Genomic DNA, 15,885 nt, shown 5'->3' with positions numbered 1-15,885 from the left:
CGAAACTAATCTCCGGTTTACTTTAGCCACAGCAGCCCAGCACAAATATTGATAGTTCATTGAGCTAAGTCAGCCCATCTACAAACCACTCCCCCAAAACCCCCCTCTCCCTTATTATCGCATCTCCTCCAGATACGTCATCTCACGGAGGGCCAGATCATTGTCTTTTGCAAAGTCGTTCAACAATTGGGACCAGTGAAACGTTTACCTCCCCCGCATCCTCCTCTACCTTCGAATTCTGCAAAACCGCCAACTCCGCTAAGCCCCATCTTCGGACATCCTTCCTCCAGAGCTGAGTTGTTGGACCCAGGGGGGACTTCCACGCAATCACCAATCGGCGTTTTGCCAGTATAAGTAGAAACCGACCCATTCTGTTCTGTAATTTGTTACGTTTCCCCCCGGTAGGTTCCCCCACAGACAGGTCTCCGGGCTTCTCTCCAGGTTGGCTCCCAGTAGCTCATTTATTCCCTTAAGCACCTCATCCCAGTATTTTATTATTACCCACATTCCCAGACCATATGCCAGAACCCTGCATCCCCTGACTCACATCTGGGGCAATCACCCGAATGTTCTCCACTCATCTCCTTAAGTGCCACTGGGGTAATATACACCCTATGCAAAATTTAAATTGGACCAACTGAAAACGGGCGTTCCTCGAGGATTTCCGAACTAGGTCCCAAACCCTCTCCCACTCCTCACTCGAGATCTGGCGCCCCATGTCCGCTTCCCACTTCTCCTTAACTTTCAGCTCTCTTTCTATTGGTCCCTCTCCGAGGGCCTTACATACCCGCGAGATACATCCTCTTCCCCCAGCCCGATCGAGTAACACTCAGAGAACCGGGCATGATTCCGGCTCCTCAGGTATCCCCTCCCATAACTCTGCCATCCATCGAACCACCGCCCCGTATGCCAGAAAAACTCCCTGTGGCAAGTCAAACTTCTCACACCACTCGCTGCAGGTAAGGAGTTGCCCTCCCTCAAAAAAGTCCCCCACCGCATCCCTTCTCCCGTAGCCTTCGTATCCCTACCCTCCCAATTGCCTGGCAGAGTTTCTGATCGGCCCCCCATGAGAGGTTCTTCTCATAGCGGCCCTTAACCCCCCTACGTATTTCCTCCACGTTTCTCTTACTGCTTCCAAAAACCACTGACGTCCCCACATTGCCTAGTGGGTACAACAAGAGGTCCGCCGGCCTTCATTCTCACTGCAAGGGCCCCGCCAATACTCCAAGGAGTTCCGCCTCCGGATGATCCCACACCAGCACCGATTGCAGTTGTGCCGCCACAAGATACTTTTCATAATCCGGGAGACCCAGACCCCCGACCTGACACACTTGTTTCTATTTTGTCCTGTGTATGCACAGGCAAGAACACGGCTCATTACAACCCTTAAGGGAAATGGGCTTTGCACAATACAGGACAGCCCAAACTTACCGGTTAAGGGCAAATGCCACAATTGGGCTAGTCATTACTATTGTACCTAAAATAGCACTTTGCCATAGGAAATGAATGACTGCTTGACATATTGCCCTGATAAGGAGTTCTTATACATCGATTAATGAATTGAACTTAAAAATTCTTCCCGTTTGCTGTCCTTATTGTGCTTTTATGAGTGGATGTTTTTATTGTGATATCATTGTTATATATTTTTTGTACTTGATGGTTTTATGGATTGTTTTTTACATGCAATTCCGAATAAACTTGATGATGAGAAAACAAACAGTGAACCTCACTCCAACCCCATCACCAGCTCACCACAAATTCCATAGCCCGTGCCCTAATACAAATCCTTGCTCTAATCCCAATCGTAGCCTTACACTAACCGCAACTCCTGATCTTACCCTAATTCTTACTCTACCATAACGCTTAGGTTTATCTTAACCCATATTCTATGCCAAAATAACCAGTCTTCTCCAACCACCCTATCCCTTTCTTGAACAGTTACCATTACTATTAGTGCTAGATTTATCATAACCCCCAACAATTACCCTGGCACTTTATCTACCATACCCACCAACCAAACCTCAACATCACCAGCCCTCTCACAACCAATTATAACCCAAATCTTTACTCCAACCCCAACTCCTATCCTTACACTAACCCCTATCCTAACCATAAAAGAGGATATCAAAAGCACACCAAGGCCCTCCCCCATAACCCAGACACTTATCCTTGGCTACTTTTCAGCTACATTTTTTACTACTTTTTGCTTTGAGACTTTCTTTACAAAAAGGTATTTTCCCTAACAGTTTAATTACAGACTACATTTTTGCTAGCAACATTTTCACTTGTTATCCAATGAAGTCATGTGTGTCATGAGCAGTACATGGCACAGTGCAAATTATGATTACACTGAAATAATTAGGTTGTGGGTTATAACCAGAGAGTACATCACTAACTCTATAACCAGCAGTCGCTGTCCAGAGAGACTGGACACGGCATGCCCTTCAACCAACCTTTAGCCCAATTTTGTCAATGCATCAAGCATTTTTTGCACTACACCTCTTATGCAGATGGAACTTCCAGAATTTACCAACATACAGAGAGTGTTGTACAGATTTCTTTTTTTCATGCAGTCCAAAGGTGCAAAAGATGACAGGGAAGTTCAGTTTTGAGACCCCTCCCCTTATAAATCAATTCTGCATTGATATTTAAACGAGTCAGCCAGAAGTGTTCAAAATGATTTGCCTCTCAAAATAGCCTACTCTTTTTCCATTTAGTCTGCCAGGATAAAGCATTTGCATATCCATCCAACTTTTATCCACTGATCGAACCTGGGCCCTCAAACATGTGGCAGAACTACATGGGCCTACCACTCCTTCCCAGAGATGCCCCTGTCGGTTCCTAAAGAGCAACCATTCCATCCATACATACATAGAACCTTTGAAAAATGTTGCTCTGTATAGCCCCCGTCCAAAGGGAAAACTGCTCTGGCAACTTATATTGCTCACAACTACAACGTATAAACAAAAGGAGCAATCAAGAGTTATCCCTTAGCCAATTGCCTGAAACCTGGAATCAGATTGGTCTCCTCCCCTTCATATCTTAAGAATTCGAGTGTATGCCAATCCAGAAACACTATACTGTCTGAATCAGAAAGGGGGCTAAACACAATTGAGCTTTCAGCATGTATGGTACAAATCATGCAAACAGAATAAGGAAATATATGGAATTGATATAAAAAGGCACACAGAAGCAATACTAGGGGGGTATAGATGCAAAGGCAAAAGTCAGGGAAAATATGGGCCAATTAATAATGGTAAGGGAAATAGGACTGACGGGGATATAATGGAACATGCAGGAGCCCAATGGAATTAAGGTATGAAAGCACTTACAGCAACCATGCTGGGGATGTAACAGCACATGTTGGCTGGAGCAGTTAAAAAGTCTGGATTATGTCCGTACAGAACAACACAATAAGACCTAATAAATAGGAGCTGAATAGTACTCTACTATATGGTACACCGATGTCACACAGCTCTGCCAGTGTACTTGTTCTGTTGTGCTGCAGCATGCACTTGTTTTCGTGCTGTGCTACATACTCATATATATATATATATATATATATATATTGTATTTAACATACATACAACTTGAGGCATCGACTATCAATCGGCGTTTCTGCTAACCTATGCATGCTTAGCTGGTACCAACAGGGTGTCAAGTCCAGAGCTCTCAAATTCCCATGGCATGCATGAGAAAGCCATCAAGTCTTGTTTTTCTCCCTTATAGTTTTTTCTTTCCCCTTTTAAATTCATGAAAACGACCTGTCCGAAAATTCCATTCAAACAAAAATTTAACTGGGTGGCCTTCTCATGCATTGCGACGTGGAACTTCTCCAAGTTTGAGATCGCACAAGTGTAAAAACTAGGAAAACATGTACCGTGTGCGACGTTGGCAGACTGGTGTCAAAGTTGATCATACTGGGCTTTTCAGCATCCTTGCTGTCGTGATCTTCCACCTCCATCTCGTTCTCCTCATCTTCATCGCTCTCTGCTAACGAAAGAAGCAGGGTATTTTCAAGCAGAAGCAAACGCCATTTCACAATAAGCGTGCCATCTACACTGCATGCATACAGAAACCTGGTTCTGACTTAAACATGGTGCCAATAGAGTGTGGACTAAAAAAAAAAGGTAATTTTCTGCTGGAATTTGTTTTCGCATGGACATACACACAGAGAAGTGGTGTTGTGCAAACAGAGTATGGAAAATTAACTTACAAATGAACCTGTGCTCGCCGGTTTCGTGAAGTCAGCGTATAAAGCTCTAGTTGAGATGGTCAGCATTTATTTACGGGTGAAGATTGATCTGGGGAAAAGTGCATTATGTGTTCATGAACAGGTGCACAAAACTAGAACTGGAGGCCAGAATGTGCGGTAACATTTTATATTGGTTTTCTTCCTTTTGTTGTTTGTAGCACATATCTAGCCAGACAGCAGGAGAGCACATTTGCCGCTCTTTTTGCCTACTTAAGGAGCCCTCCAGAAACTTTTCCTTTGCAGATGGGGAGCAGGTGCAAGTGGATCTAGGTCACCTGGCCTAAGCAGCACTCACCTTCTTAGCTCTGCCTCTTCCTTCCTGCTCCTAACTCTTGGATGAAGGGCGTTTATCGCCCGGGCGTCTGTAGCGAAGGGCAAAGAAAAGGGAAATTCCTGTTTGGACCTGTTCTGACCAGGAGGATCCAGGACCCGAACCCCTGCTCAGACAGCAGCTAAGAATGCACCAACATGTGTTTACTCCCTCTGTCCCCACAGGCCATCCCCACCCCTCTGGTCCCCCTGTACCCGCCCCCCTTCTCGCACACAGGTGTTGCCTGTTTTGCTTGATTCTTCTACCCTGCTCCCTCTGCCCTCCTTTAAGCCGATTTCTGCAGGAGTCTGTCCCGATACATTCTGGTTTCACCATCACCGTCTTGTGGCCTATACTGGATTTGACTTTTATGGATCGATTCACGTTGCGTCACGCTTTCTAATGGTGGCCCTGAAACATGCTGTTCCCATCTTCAACTTGTATCTAGGCTTGCAACATTAGGTGTTAATACTTCTGCACTTGTATTCGCTCTCCCCTCTTGCTTCTCCACTTTTTGACTGCTTCTCTCTGTTCTCTCCTCCTCTCCCTTTTCCATCTCCTCCCCTTTCTTTCTTCTATGCAATTACTCTAAGAATTGTCTCTGGACCTAGTAGGATAGCAACCTCGTCGGTCTCCTCCCCCTCGCCTTACTTGTTTTTTTTCCTCCCCCACATCCTCCAGCACCATCTGAAATGTTGTCACGCCTAGTACAATAGTCACTTGTTTTGTTCCTCCCCTCCCTTTCTGCACTCTCCCTCACCTTTTGTTTTCTCCGGCTCTACCAGAAATGTCGTCAGGCCTAGTATAGTATTTGCCTGTCAGTTTCCATTTCCTTCCCACTCTCCCACTCCCTTCCTTCCTGATCTATGTCTTGGCTCTTGCCCTATCTGAAGTGTTGTCAGGCTGAGTACAATAGTAATTTCACATCCTTACTGTTCATGGCCTGTATGAATGTCATTGTATTTTCCCTTGTTCCCTCCTTTGCCTTGAAGCGCTTAGAAACACATTGTGTATAGGCGCTATATAAATAAACCATCATATCAAACTATCATATCACTGTGTATGGGTAGCCAATGTTTGGGGTGCCACATTTAACAGTAGCGCAGTACTGTGAGTTGCCGTCTGTGTGTACATCATGTGGGATATATTGACCCACTCAACAGTATTTCCCCGACATCACCCAGCTGCATTTGTACAGAAACAGCAAAATGGCTGTGCTGGCTCCTGGGAGCGCTTTGGCCTCAAAACTGTGTTTTTGCAGCAACAAAAAGATGGCTGCACTTTCTTGCCAAGCACACAGGGGCAGGATGGAACAAACTAAGGGAGCGTACCAGTGTGTTCTTACCTGTACAAAAAAAAATGGAGTGAAAAGGCAGCACTGCGTTGCTGAAAGCCCAAGATCTCCATTATAAAGGAAACGTTTCATCTTTAAAATAATGCTGCTGACGCTATTTCCATCTGTTCTTCCTTAAATCACTGTGATTAATAAGGCCTGCCATGCCCAGTATCTCATTGTGCTTCAGCAAAACCAGGCAGGATTTCTGAATGACAGGCCCTGTCAAACCAACTCTGAGAGAAAACAAGGAACTTCACAATTACTCTTACGGGAAAACACATTAATTTCTTTACAAATGTATCAAAGCTGTGTAGTTCAAAAGAGACTCCAGCTATCTGAGCCATGTCAGTTTCAATGCATCTGTGCTTAAAATAAACTACTGCCTAGAAGAAAATAACTAAGGCTGCCAGGAAATATTGGGAAGTCAGATGGCAAAATCAAATTTGAAAGGAAAAGCTAGCAATTTTCAACACGTGTAAAAATGGGCTTTTGCAAAACTAAAGGAGAACAGTGCCTGTTTAAAAAGTAAACTTTTGAAGTAAAGCTGCCATTACCTAGCAACGTGAAGGGGTTTGTGCTGGTGAAAATACATACATAGGCTATTTTATTCCACAGGTTTGTTTTAATTCAGGACCAAATATCAGAAAATATAAAGGTTTTAAACCGCCTTGGCTGGATTTGCAAGCTGTCAAAAACAGGTTATTCCGGTTGGAAGAGTTAAAGCTTCCCCCTAGGAAGGGAGCCACACCATAAACTTCCAGGACACAAAAGTGATAATTGCTAGCTTGAAAAAACTTTGAATGGACCAAGACAAAGAAAGTTCACATGCTCGTTAGACATTTGTCTGTGCTCCAGGCTGGGACAATAGAATTCCTGGGACACGAACCTGTGAAGTGGAGCGAGGTGTTGTGTAAATCCTAAGCCATTAGTCATATTTCGAGTGATCAGACTGGTTCCCGCTGGGGTGGCAGTGTTGAAGTCGCAAATCAACCCTGGCTCTTACTGTGTCCATCTTTGGTGGCCTAGCCTGAATACCCCAGTGTAACGTGAAACTGTTCTCGTCACAATGGGTTTCCTTTCCTATTTCACAGCTCCATTTTACTCAAAGCGCACCTTTTTATATCTTGTATAACTCCAATTTACCAGTTTGAGACCTAGTTTCACTTCTAGAATACCCTGGGTTATACCTCTACATCCCAACCAAATAACCGCACTCCAAATCAGTGTATTTCAGCAGTTTTAATTTAAAACCGTTTGGGTAATTTCAGACGGGAATAAAAAAAAAAATTCCAAAGTTTCCAACGTATTGTTTTAAACCTTCCACTCGTTTTCAAACTGTATGCTTTTGGTAATCCATTCTTTTTGATTGCTAGTGTCTTTCTTTGCATTGTTGCTTTAGTGAGGAATTATATTTTGCTTCAAGGTTTTTAACAAGCATTCATTATTTGTCCATTTCCGAGTGTCATTTCATAACACTGCAAGGGGTTTTTCTCTCTTAATTGGTAGGGGGAGGTCAGATTTGGATTCTGTTTCCTGTTTCTTATTCCTGATTAACTGCTGCTTCCTGATTAACTGCTGCTTCTGTTTATCCAATCAGAATTGATTATTTGTGGGTTGAGGGAACATTGCAGGGGGAAATCGTAACTTGGCTGCTATCTTTCCTAAACCAAAAAGTGCTCCTAATCCACGGTGCTGTGTATATGTTCCACTAGAAGGTGAAACCCAGTGCATTGTTCACATTCTCTTTGTAATTATCACCCCATTGGTGATTGCTGCCCCATATTAAAAAGTGTATGATTTCTTTTGAATTTTCAAATAAATATTGCATGTTACCAACCAGTCTGGTTCATGGTCCATTGTGACCTGCGGCATTTAAAATGGGGTTTACCATCTCAAATTGAATCTATATAAAGAGATGGGCATTTCAGTTGTGCACTGCATACTAGGCCGAGACCAAGGTGTATGTCACCTGATTGAAATCCTTAATCTCATTAGTCCCCAGTAAGGTTTTTTTTTATTTATTTTTTTTAAAAAGGCACATTTGAGGAGATTTGGCGCAACTGGAGAATTGTAGGGCATTCTGTGCCGATACCGGGACCGAATTCAAATGGGTGGTTGCGTGACAAGAGAGTTAAAAGCCTTCCTTTGCTATGCATGCAATGTGTTTCTTTATTATACTTATTTTTTTTAATGTATTAGTTTATTACAAACTTTTCCACTCATGTTTTCATAGACACAATTATGTAACACAAATTGATTCATTAAGCTTAAAATATTTACATTTATTTTTCTTTTACTCCATTTCATAGGTTTGGCTGAGATTGCAGAATCTTTGAGTCCATTATCTAATTCCAGAATTGAATAACTAAAAATTAACAATTTGTCCTTTCCTCCAAATATTGAAGCCCAAACGTTGGTCCGGTTCATGTTGGATTCTCGACTGGGGCAACATATCTCTGAAGAGGTTTCTTTTATCATCTAAGGCAGTACATTGCATGATGATGTGATGTAAAGACTCTACCCGATTCTCAACTTTGCAGAATATACAAAAGGCAAGAGATTCAGGCAACAGTTTTGTCTTTGTCAAAAACTCTCTGGTCGGTAGTACATTAAGACGCAATCTCAGAAAGGTATCCCTCATGGCGCGTTCTGGAAATTGCTGTAGATACTGTGGAAGTTGTTTCAAACCTTGTACGTCAATTTTATGTGTTATTGACAGTTTGTGTTGGGCTTTCCGTTGTATCGTTCAGGTCCAATAATTACTTTGCATTCTTATTTTCGCTTTCTGTGGTCGATTTATTATCCAAGCTAATGTTCTCTTGTTCTAGTATTTTCAAACAAGCATCCTTCCATAGGTTGAGAGCTGTAGCTTTGATTGTTATTTCCTTCTCATGTTAGATGTCAATCGATGGTATCTGGTCTTTTACGAGGGTCTTTCTGTATAGCGTTAAAGATTTCCAGGTTTTTTCTGCTTCCAAAGATTGCAACGCCATTTCATGACGTATGCGTGGTAAAGGATATGTTGGTGGCAAGGACAGGATTTTCCTCCATATTATACCCTCTAGCCTAATGCACATCTCTTGTGGAGCGTTCAGCATGGTTTTCGAACCATATGTTAAGATCTGTCATGACCACAGACCAGGGTTCTAGTCTGGTACAGGGAAAGGTTATCTAAGGGGGTTTTCCTAATTGGGAATTGGTTTTAGCCCTAGTTATTCTGGTATTCTAATTACCCCATTGAAGAATATAGGCTTCTGGGTTCTTTAATGGCCGCCTGATTGTGCCCTTCAGGTTTAGACTGGCAGGTCTAGTCGTTGTCCGTGGTAGCCTATTCAAGCCCCGCCCACTTGGAGGCTCGCGTTTCGCGTCTTCGTCTGCTTGCAGATACCACGCTTACCGCGAATTCCACAGCTTCAGCCATTTCCCCGTCATAGCCTCCGTTCCACAGTTTCTGCTTTATTGTTCCTCATTCATGTTCCCCTCTCTGCACGCTCCCCTTACTGTTCGAGTTACCTTCATGAAGTTGGAATTCTTTTCAGTCAAGGACTTTGTTCCTCAGAGCGCTGAGGTGTTTGGTCACACGCAAGTACCGCTTAGCGGTTTATTCAAGTCATAGCAATATTGTTGCCGGTTATTGTGCTAAGGCTTTCTTTCCCGTTTGAAAGTGTTGCCAGTCACTGAGGTGAAGTTCGTTACTGTTTGGTCGTGTGTGTTTCTGTGCGACTAGTTGCCGTATTATGCTCACGCACTTCAGTTACTGCCCTAATATGGTTATGAGGAAAACGGCACATAGTTTATAGCACAGTTTATTTTCATATTTTGTTTCAACTACCTTGTCTTGCACACAGCAGTTGTTTGTAAGGAAGTGTATGAGGTGGTTCCACACGCAGTGAATCCGGGGCTCAGTTCGGTGTGCCATCATTTGACATTTTACTGAACACCGTTTTCGCTATTAATTCTTAGGCATTGCCCTTAGTCTACGGTCACTTAGGAATCCTTACTTATCTGTTTTCACATGCTGGGTTCCCTATTAGGTGCTTTGACTAACAAAAAGACAAGAGTAGTGCATTTCATTTTCACAATTGGATTACATATATAGACCTGTTAGACATTAGTTGTTTCCCTCTTTTTCTGACCTTCTTATTTTTCATATTCCTTGAATACAAGAACCCATTGCCTCTAGTTATATTCTCTTCCTCCTGGGTTCCAACATCTTCAGGCCTAGCGCCCCTGTAAGAACAGGATGGATAGCTCATAAAATAAGAATTAAGGTGAGCTATAGTTAGATGGTTATTCTAGAATTACATATATATATTTACACAAGGAAATTGCAATAAGGAAGGAAATATTGTTATTTGTTCACAGAATCTATGCCCAACTATTGGGGAGGTGGGTAGAAGACTTAAGGAGCTCCAGAGGGTCCCTGCAGAGTCCAGGTAAGCATTACAAGATCGCCATAATTTTCTGCCTATAGAATGTTAACGGCTTTAAAGAGTAGACACCATATTTATGATGCAATATTATACCTTGCAGAGAAAGAGACGAGGCTTTTCCTTTCAAGTTATCTACCCATTATTTTTCAATTTCCGACTGGTTTATCTGGTTACTCCTAGATATTTCATTGTAGTTACTGATTCCAGTTGTATTCCTTCAAGGAATATTAAAACGTTTTTGCTTCAGCTTCAGATTATGAACCAGAGTCATGACTCGAGTTTTCTTTGCATTTATTTTTAGCTTGTTTGCATCGATGTATGAAGCTAATTTGTTAATTCTCTTTTGGAGTCAGCGTAGAATATGTGTTAGTTGGGTATTGTTTAGTTTGGGAAGATTGCCTTGAATGATCTTTTGTGAATTCATGATGTCTGCTATATAGAGGCTGAACAGAGTTGCTGCAAGGGGGCCACCTTGCTTCAAATCTTTAGATGTTAGAATTTCTTTAGACATATGTCCAATTTGTGATAGTCTTCTCTTAACTGACGTGTTGGTGTAGAGGGCTTTTATTGGTTGCAATATGTTCTTAGGACAGTTTCAGTTTTCAGGTTTCTCCCAAAGTCTTTCTACTGACGGCATCAAACGCGAGCTCAAGGTCGATAAAAGTCGCGCGAGTCACAGATCTGTCCGAGTGCTTCCAGTTTCAGGAGATTTAAAAGCAATAGATTGATATTTGTCCCCACATTTTTAACAAATCCCATTTGTCGCAGGTAGAGTCTTCCAGCAGATTTTGCCCACGCTATAAGTTTGCGTAAAAGTAAGGAACCAAAAACCTTGCCCAGGTGGTTCAACACAGCTATAGGGCGATAGTTCCTAGGATTTGCCATATGCCCTTGTTTAAATATTGGTACAATAACGCTGTTTTCCAAGTAAGGGGGATGGTATTGGTGATATTAATTACTCTAAACATTTCCATACATAAGTTCGCCCATGCTTGTGGGTTTTTCTTAAGCTGTTCATTACTCAGCCCATCGGAGCCAGGGGCCCTCGGTGGGTTTAAGTTTTAGATATGTTTGAGAATATCAGTCGGGTCCCACGATATGCTCCATTGAGTAGTTTTAATAACTTGTTCATGTTCAGTTCGCTTTTTGTATACTGTTGTAAAATGATCAATCCATGTATTCTCTGGGACATTCTGGATACATTTTTCATTCCTATTTGTGTTTTCGTTAAGTAGAGACCACAAGTTTCTGGTATTTTGATTCTGCAGTGCTTTAAGCATTGTTCTTGCATCATTTTGCATTATATTTGCTTTAAAGCCTTTCAGCCAATTGTGGTATTGCTGCTTTAGCTTTTTAACAGTTTTTTTTTTTTAAATATATTTTTATTTTATCTCAACCAAACAACATTACAACGAAACATAAATAAAACACTTCAAACAACAAAACCAAACGAACAAAAAGTAAGGTACTGCAATCCCCATCCCTCCCCCCTATGAGCCTGTAGAGTGTTCGCCATCAGTGTCCGTTCCGTGCGGTGGGGCCTCATCGCTCTCAAGTCCAGCCGAGGCCGATCCCGCACAAAACAGTTCAGCTAACAACAACTTCCATGCCATGAGAGAGCCTATTTCTTCCCCATCGCCTGCCATACTGCCATCTTGCCACGCTGTCGTTTCAGCATCCGCCCATTTTTGGAGATCCCGCCACCAGACCTCCACTCGCGGCTTGTGACATTTCTTCCACTCCATGGCTATCCTACGTTTGGCAAGCACATAGGCCAGATCTTTAAGTTTATCAACATGTCGAAGCTTACGCGCCCTGGGATACCCTCCCAGCAGACAAGCCCACGCCGAATCCACCTTAAGTGTGATACCCTTTCCTGCCAGCCTCTGCGCCACTTCACCCCAATAAGTTGCAATCACTGGGCACGCCCAGAACATATGTATCATGTCCGCATTCTCTTCGTTACACTTGGGGCACGCCTGGCGCCCACTACCTAGGAATTTGGAAATTCTGAGGGGGGTCATATATGCCCTGTGCGTAATATAGAGCTGTATCTGCTTGAACCTGGCGTTCCTCGATACCTTTTTATGGTACCCCAGGGCGCGCTCCCACATCCCATCCGACATCGGGGCCCCCACCTCTGCATCCCACTCCAGTCTCAGGTGCCCTAAATCCTTCCCAACCTTTGTCATCAACATCTCGTACAACCTAGAGACCTCGTGTCCGCCCTCTGATGCGTCATACATCGTCTCCAGCGTGGCATCCGGTTCATCGGCCAAAGTAGTTTCGGGCCACGTGCTCCGGACCTCCCGGACCACCCTGTGATATGTTACATATTGACCCCTGTGTAGTCCCGACCCTGCCTCCAGTTCATCGAACTCCATGAGGGTCCCCTCCTGCCAGATGTCGCCCATTGTAATCAATCCCACTGACTCCCAATACGTCCGGATAATAGTTCTCAGCTGCCCGTCCTCCTTTGCCAGGGCGATCAGAGGGAACTGCGGCATACACGGCGCGGGGTCACCCATCATCCGACAGGCACGCCGCCATATGTTCCTGCCAAGGGCCAGCATCTTAGGACGCTCTCTCATCCATGAGCCAGTCACCCAAATCACCTCCCGCAGATAGAAGGGGGAACAGTCTTTCCCTAGCAGCCTATGTTCGGGGGTCTCTTCATCTGAAAGCCACCTGGCCACATATTGCAGTTGCGCCGCGATATAATAGGCCTCAAAGTTTGGCAGCTTCACGCCACCTTTCTCGTAAGAGTTCTGCAATTTCCATAATGCGACCCTGTTGCGCGTGCCGTGCCACAGGAAATTCCTACACATGCTATGCAACCTGGCAAAAAACTTCCTAGGTATCATATACGGGATGTTATTAAAGTAATGCAGGAGCCTGGGCAACACCACCATTTTAAGCATAGCTCCGCGACCCATCATTGCTAAAGGCAATCTTTCCCAGAACCTCATGCACCTCTCAATCTTTCCCACAGCTAGTTCAGTATTATACTTGTGTTCTTCCTCAGTCGTGTGATACACGTCAATGCCCAAGTACCGGAAGGAGCTCGTTGCCCACGGAATCCGCAGCACCGGCAACCTCTCCGCCGGTATCCCCACATAACTGCCCAGCGGGAATAATACGGATTTCTGAGGGTTAACCGCTATGCCGGACAACCAGGCGTACCTCTCCAATACCTCCAAGATATACTGCAAGTTCTCTTTCGGGTGTTTCAGGTATAACAGCATATCGTCTGCATACAGGGATATAAGATGGCACTCTCCTCCCACCTCTATGCCCACCGGATCATACTGCTGCCGGAGGTAAACTGCTAAGGGTTCGAGGGTCAGTATGTACAACATTGGGGACCAAGGACATCCCTGCCTGGTACCTCTGCCTAACTGCCATCTGTCTGACACTACTGCACCCGTACGGACCCTAGCCAGAGGCGCACTATATAATAGCTCGGCCCACCTCATGTAGCATGGTCCCAGTCCGAACTGCCCCAAAGCCGCCAGGAGCCATGGCCATCGGACGGAGTCGAACGCTTTAACCGCGTCCAGCGCCACTATTGCCATTTCGCTGTCATCACTGCCCCCCTTTTCCACCACCCTGTGAAGGCGCCTGTGATTGTGGGTAATATTCCTGTTCGGGACATAGCCCGTCTGGTCAGGGTGGATCAGCTTGCCTATTACCCTCCGCATTCTGGCCGCCAGGACTGCTGTCAGGATCTTGCTGTCCTGGTTCAACATCGACAGGGGCCGGTAGGAGCCACAGTCATGCCCCGGTTTGTTGGGTTTGGGGAGCGGTACTATAATCGCCTCCCTGAGTGATTCCGGTAGCCGCCCCACCTCGAACGCTTCGTTAAACATCTCCAGCATGGGCGGGAGCACCTCCTCCCCATACGCTTTATAAAATTCACTGGGGAACCCGTCTGCACCTGGGGCCTTACAAGTGGGCAGCTGCCGCACAATCTCCTGCAGCTCATCCAGAGTGATCTTAGCATCCATCTCCTCTCGCTCTTATGTCTTCAAGTACTACCTCTATATCCTCCCGGCTTCCCCCCTCTCGATCCTCATATAATGCTTGATAATATTCTGCGAATGCTCCATTCACCCCTTCCTGGGTGTTCTGCTCCACTCCCTTTTCAGTGATAACTGATCGGATCGGGGATCTTGGGGTCTCGCTCTTATACAGCCAAGCAAGAAGTCTGCCCGTCTTGTCTCCCCCGGCATGCAACCGCTCAATGTACTTCTTGTAATTCAGGTTACAAAGCCTGTCCCAATGTTCTGCGCACCTCTGTTGCAGTTTAATGACCTCCTCCATGTCCGTCCCCCCCTCCCCCAGCTCTCTCTCCAACTCAGTCTCGGCTCTACGCAGATCTGCCAGGACTCCTCCCATTAATCCTTTGGATTTAGCAATGGCAACCCCCCTCATTACAACCTTAAAGGCCTCCCACAAAGTACCAGCCGACTTGACGCTGCCTGTGTTCGTTTCAAAATAAGCAACAATCTCCTCCCTCACTTCTTCTCTGAAGACTGGATTCCCTGAGCGCTTCCGCCCTGAGGCGCCATGTTGGAATACGCGCACGTGGGGGACAAAGCTGCCAACGCATGACCAGGGGCGAGTGGTCCGAAAGGACTCTCGCCCTGTAGTCTATCTGGTCACACTCCGCGACAATGTCCGGAGTGGCGAAAAAGTAATCCAGCCTTGTGTGTAACTGGTGCGGGGCCGAGTAATGTGAATATTGCCTCACGCGAGGGTGTCTCGTCCTCCACACGTCTGCCAGGCCAAGGTCTACCAGCAGCGCCTGCAGTACCCTAGCCGCCGGGCTGGGCCTGTCCACCCTGTCGTCTGACCTGTCCTCCTTGGGGTCTAGTACACAATTAAAGTCCCCTCCCCAAATCACAGGACCCCCCATCCCCTCACCCAGTCTAGTGGTCAGTGTCCTGAAGTATGTCGCCGTGTCACGGTTGGGGGCATAGGTATTTATAACGCACACTACTTTATTTTCCCATATTCTCTCCCCAATTTTAAAATGGGGTGTTTTCTTGGTGTATTTGCATGCCCGGCAATTTCCACACGGGAAATGACCCACCAGGGGTCTAAGAATTCTATGACTTATGTTGGGTTTGCCATGGCTAGTGGAGTGCACCAATTTATCTCTCAGGTTTCTCGATCTTTTAAACGCAAACAGAGGCTTGCCTTTATCTTGAAGACAGTTGCTGACAATTGGCCAATACTTCAAAAGGGTTTTCTTAATGGCAAACGATTGTGTGCTGTATGTCGTAACGCATGTTATACGGTCTTTGTTTTGTATTTTCGGGTTTGATTCCAATAAATTTTCACGAGGTGTAAATCTTGCTCTTTTTAATGCATGAGTTACCAATTTCTTAGGGTATCCTCGTTCCTTTAACTCACCGGCCAATTTATTAGCATGTGAATAGTAGTCAGTAATCTCAGTACAATTTCTTCGGAGTCTAAGAAATTGACTGAAAGGCAGGTTCTCTTTGAGAGATCTGGGATGGAAACTCTTAAAGTGTAGAAAAGTGTT

General features: G+C 44.8%; 1 protein-coding gene across 3 annotated transcripts in view; it reads right to left on the bottom strand.

Annotated features, from left to right (window-relative positions):
- The window catches only part of CRBN (cereblon), a 270,640-nt gene that overhangs the window by 216,534 nt on the left and 38,221 nt on the right, over nucleotides 1-15,885 (bottom strand). The window contains exon 2 of one of the 3 annotated variants that reach the window (XM_069643518.1): nucleotides 3,881-3,990. The exons of 1 other annotated variant lie outside the window; for it this stretch is intronic. In XM_069643518.1, the coding sequence (XP_069499619.1) occupies nucleotides 3,881-3,990 (110 nt within the window). Of the gene's footprint in view, nucleotides 1-3,880; nucleotides 3,994-15,885 lie in introns of all 3 variants that reach the window. One more of the 3 variants, XM_069643516.1, reaches the window with a different exon arrangement.

This window comes from Ambystoma mexicanum, chromosome 2p, assembly GCF_040938575.1.
Source record: "Ambystoma mexicanum isolate Mex_15411 chromosome 2p, UKY_AmexF1_1, whole genome shotgun sequence".
NCBI classification, from domain to species: domain Eukaryota; kingdom Metazoa; phylum Chordata; class Amphibia; order Caudata; family Ambystomatidae; genus Ambystoma; species Ambystoma mexicanum.
The sequence above is the reverse complement of the archived record's forward strand: the minus strand, read 5'-3'. Positions and strand labels throughout refer to the sequence as shown.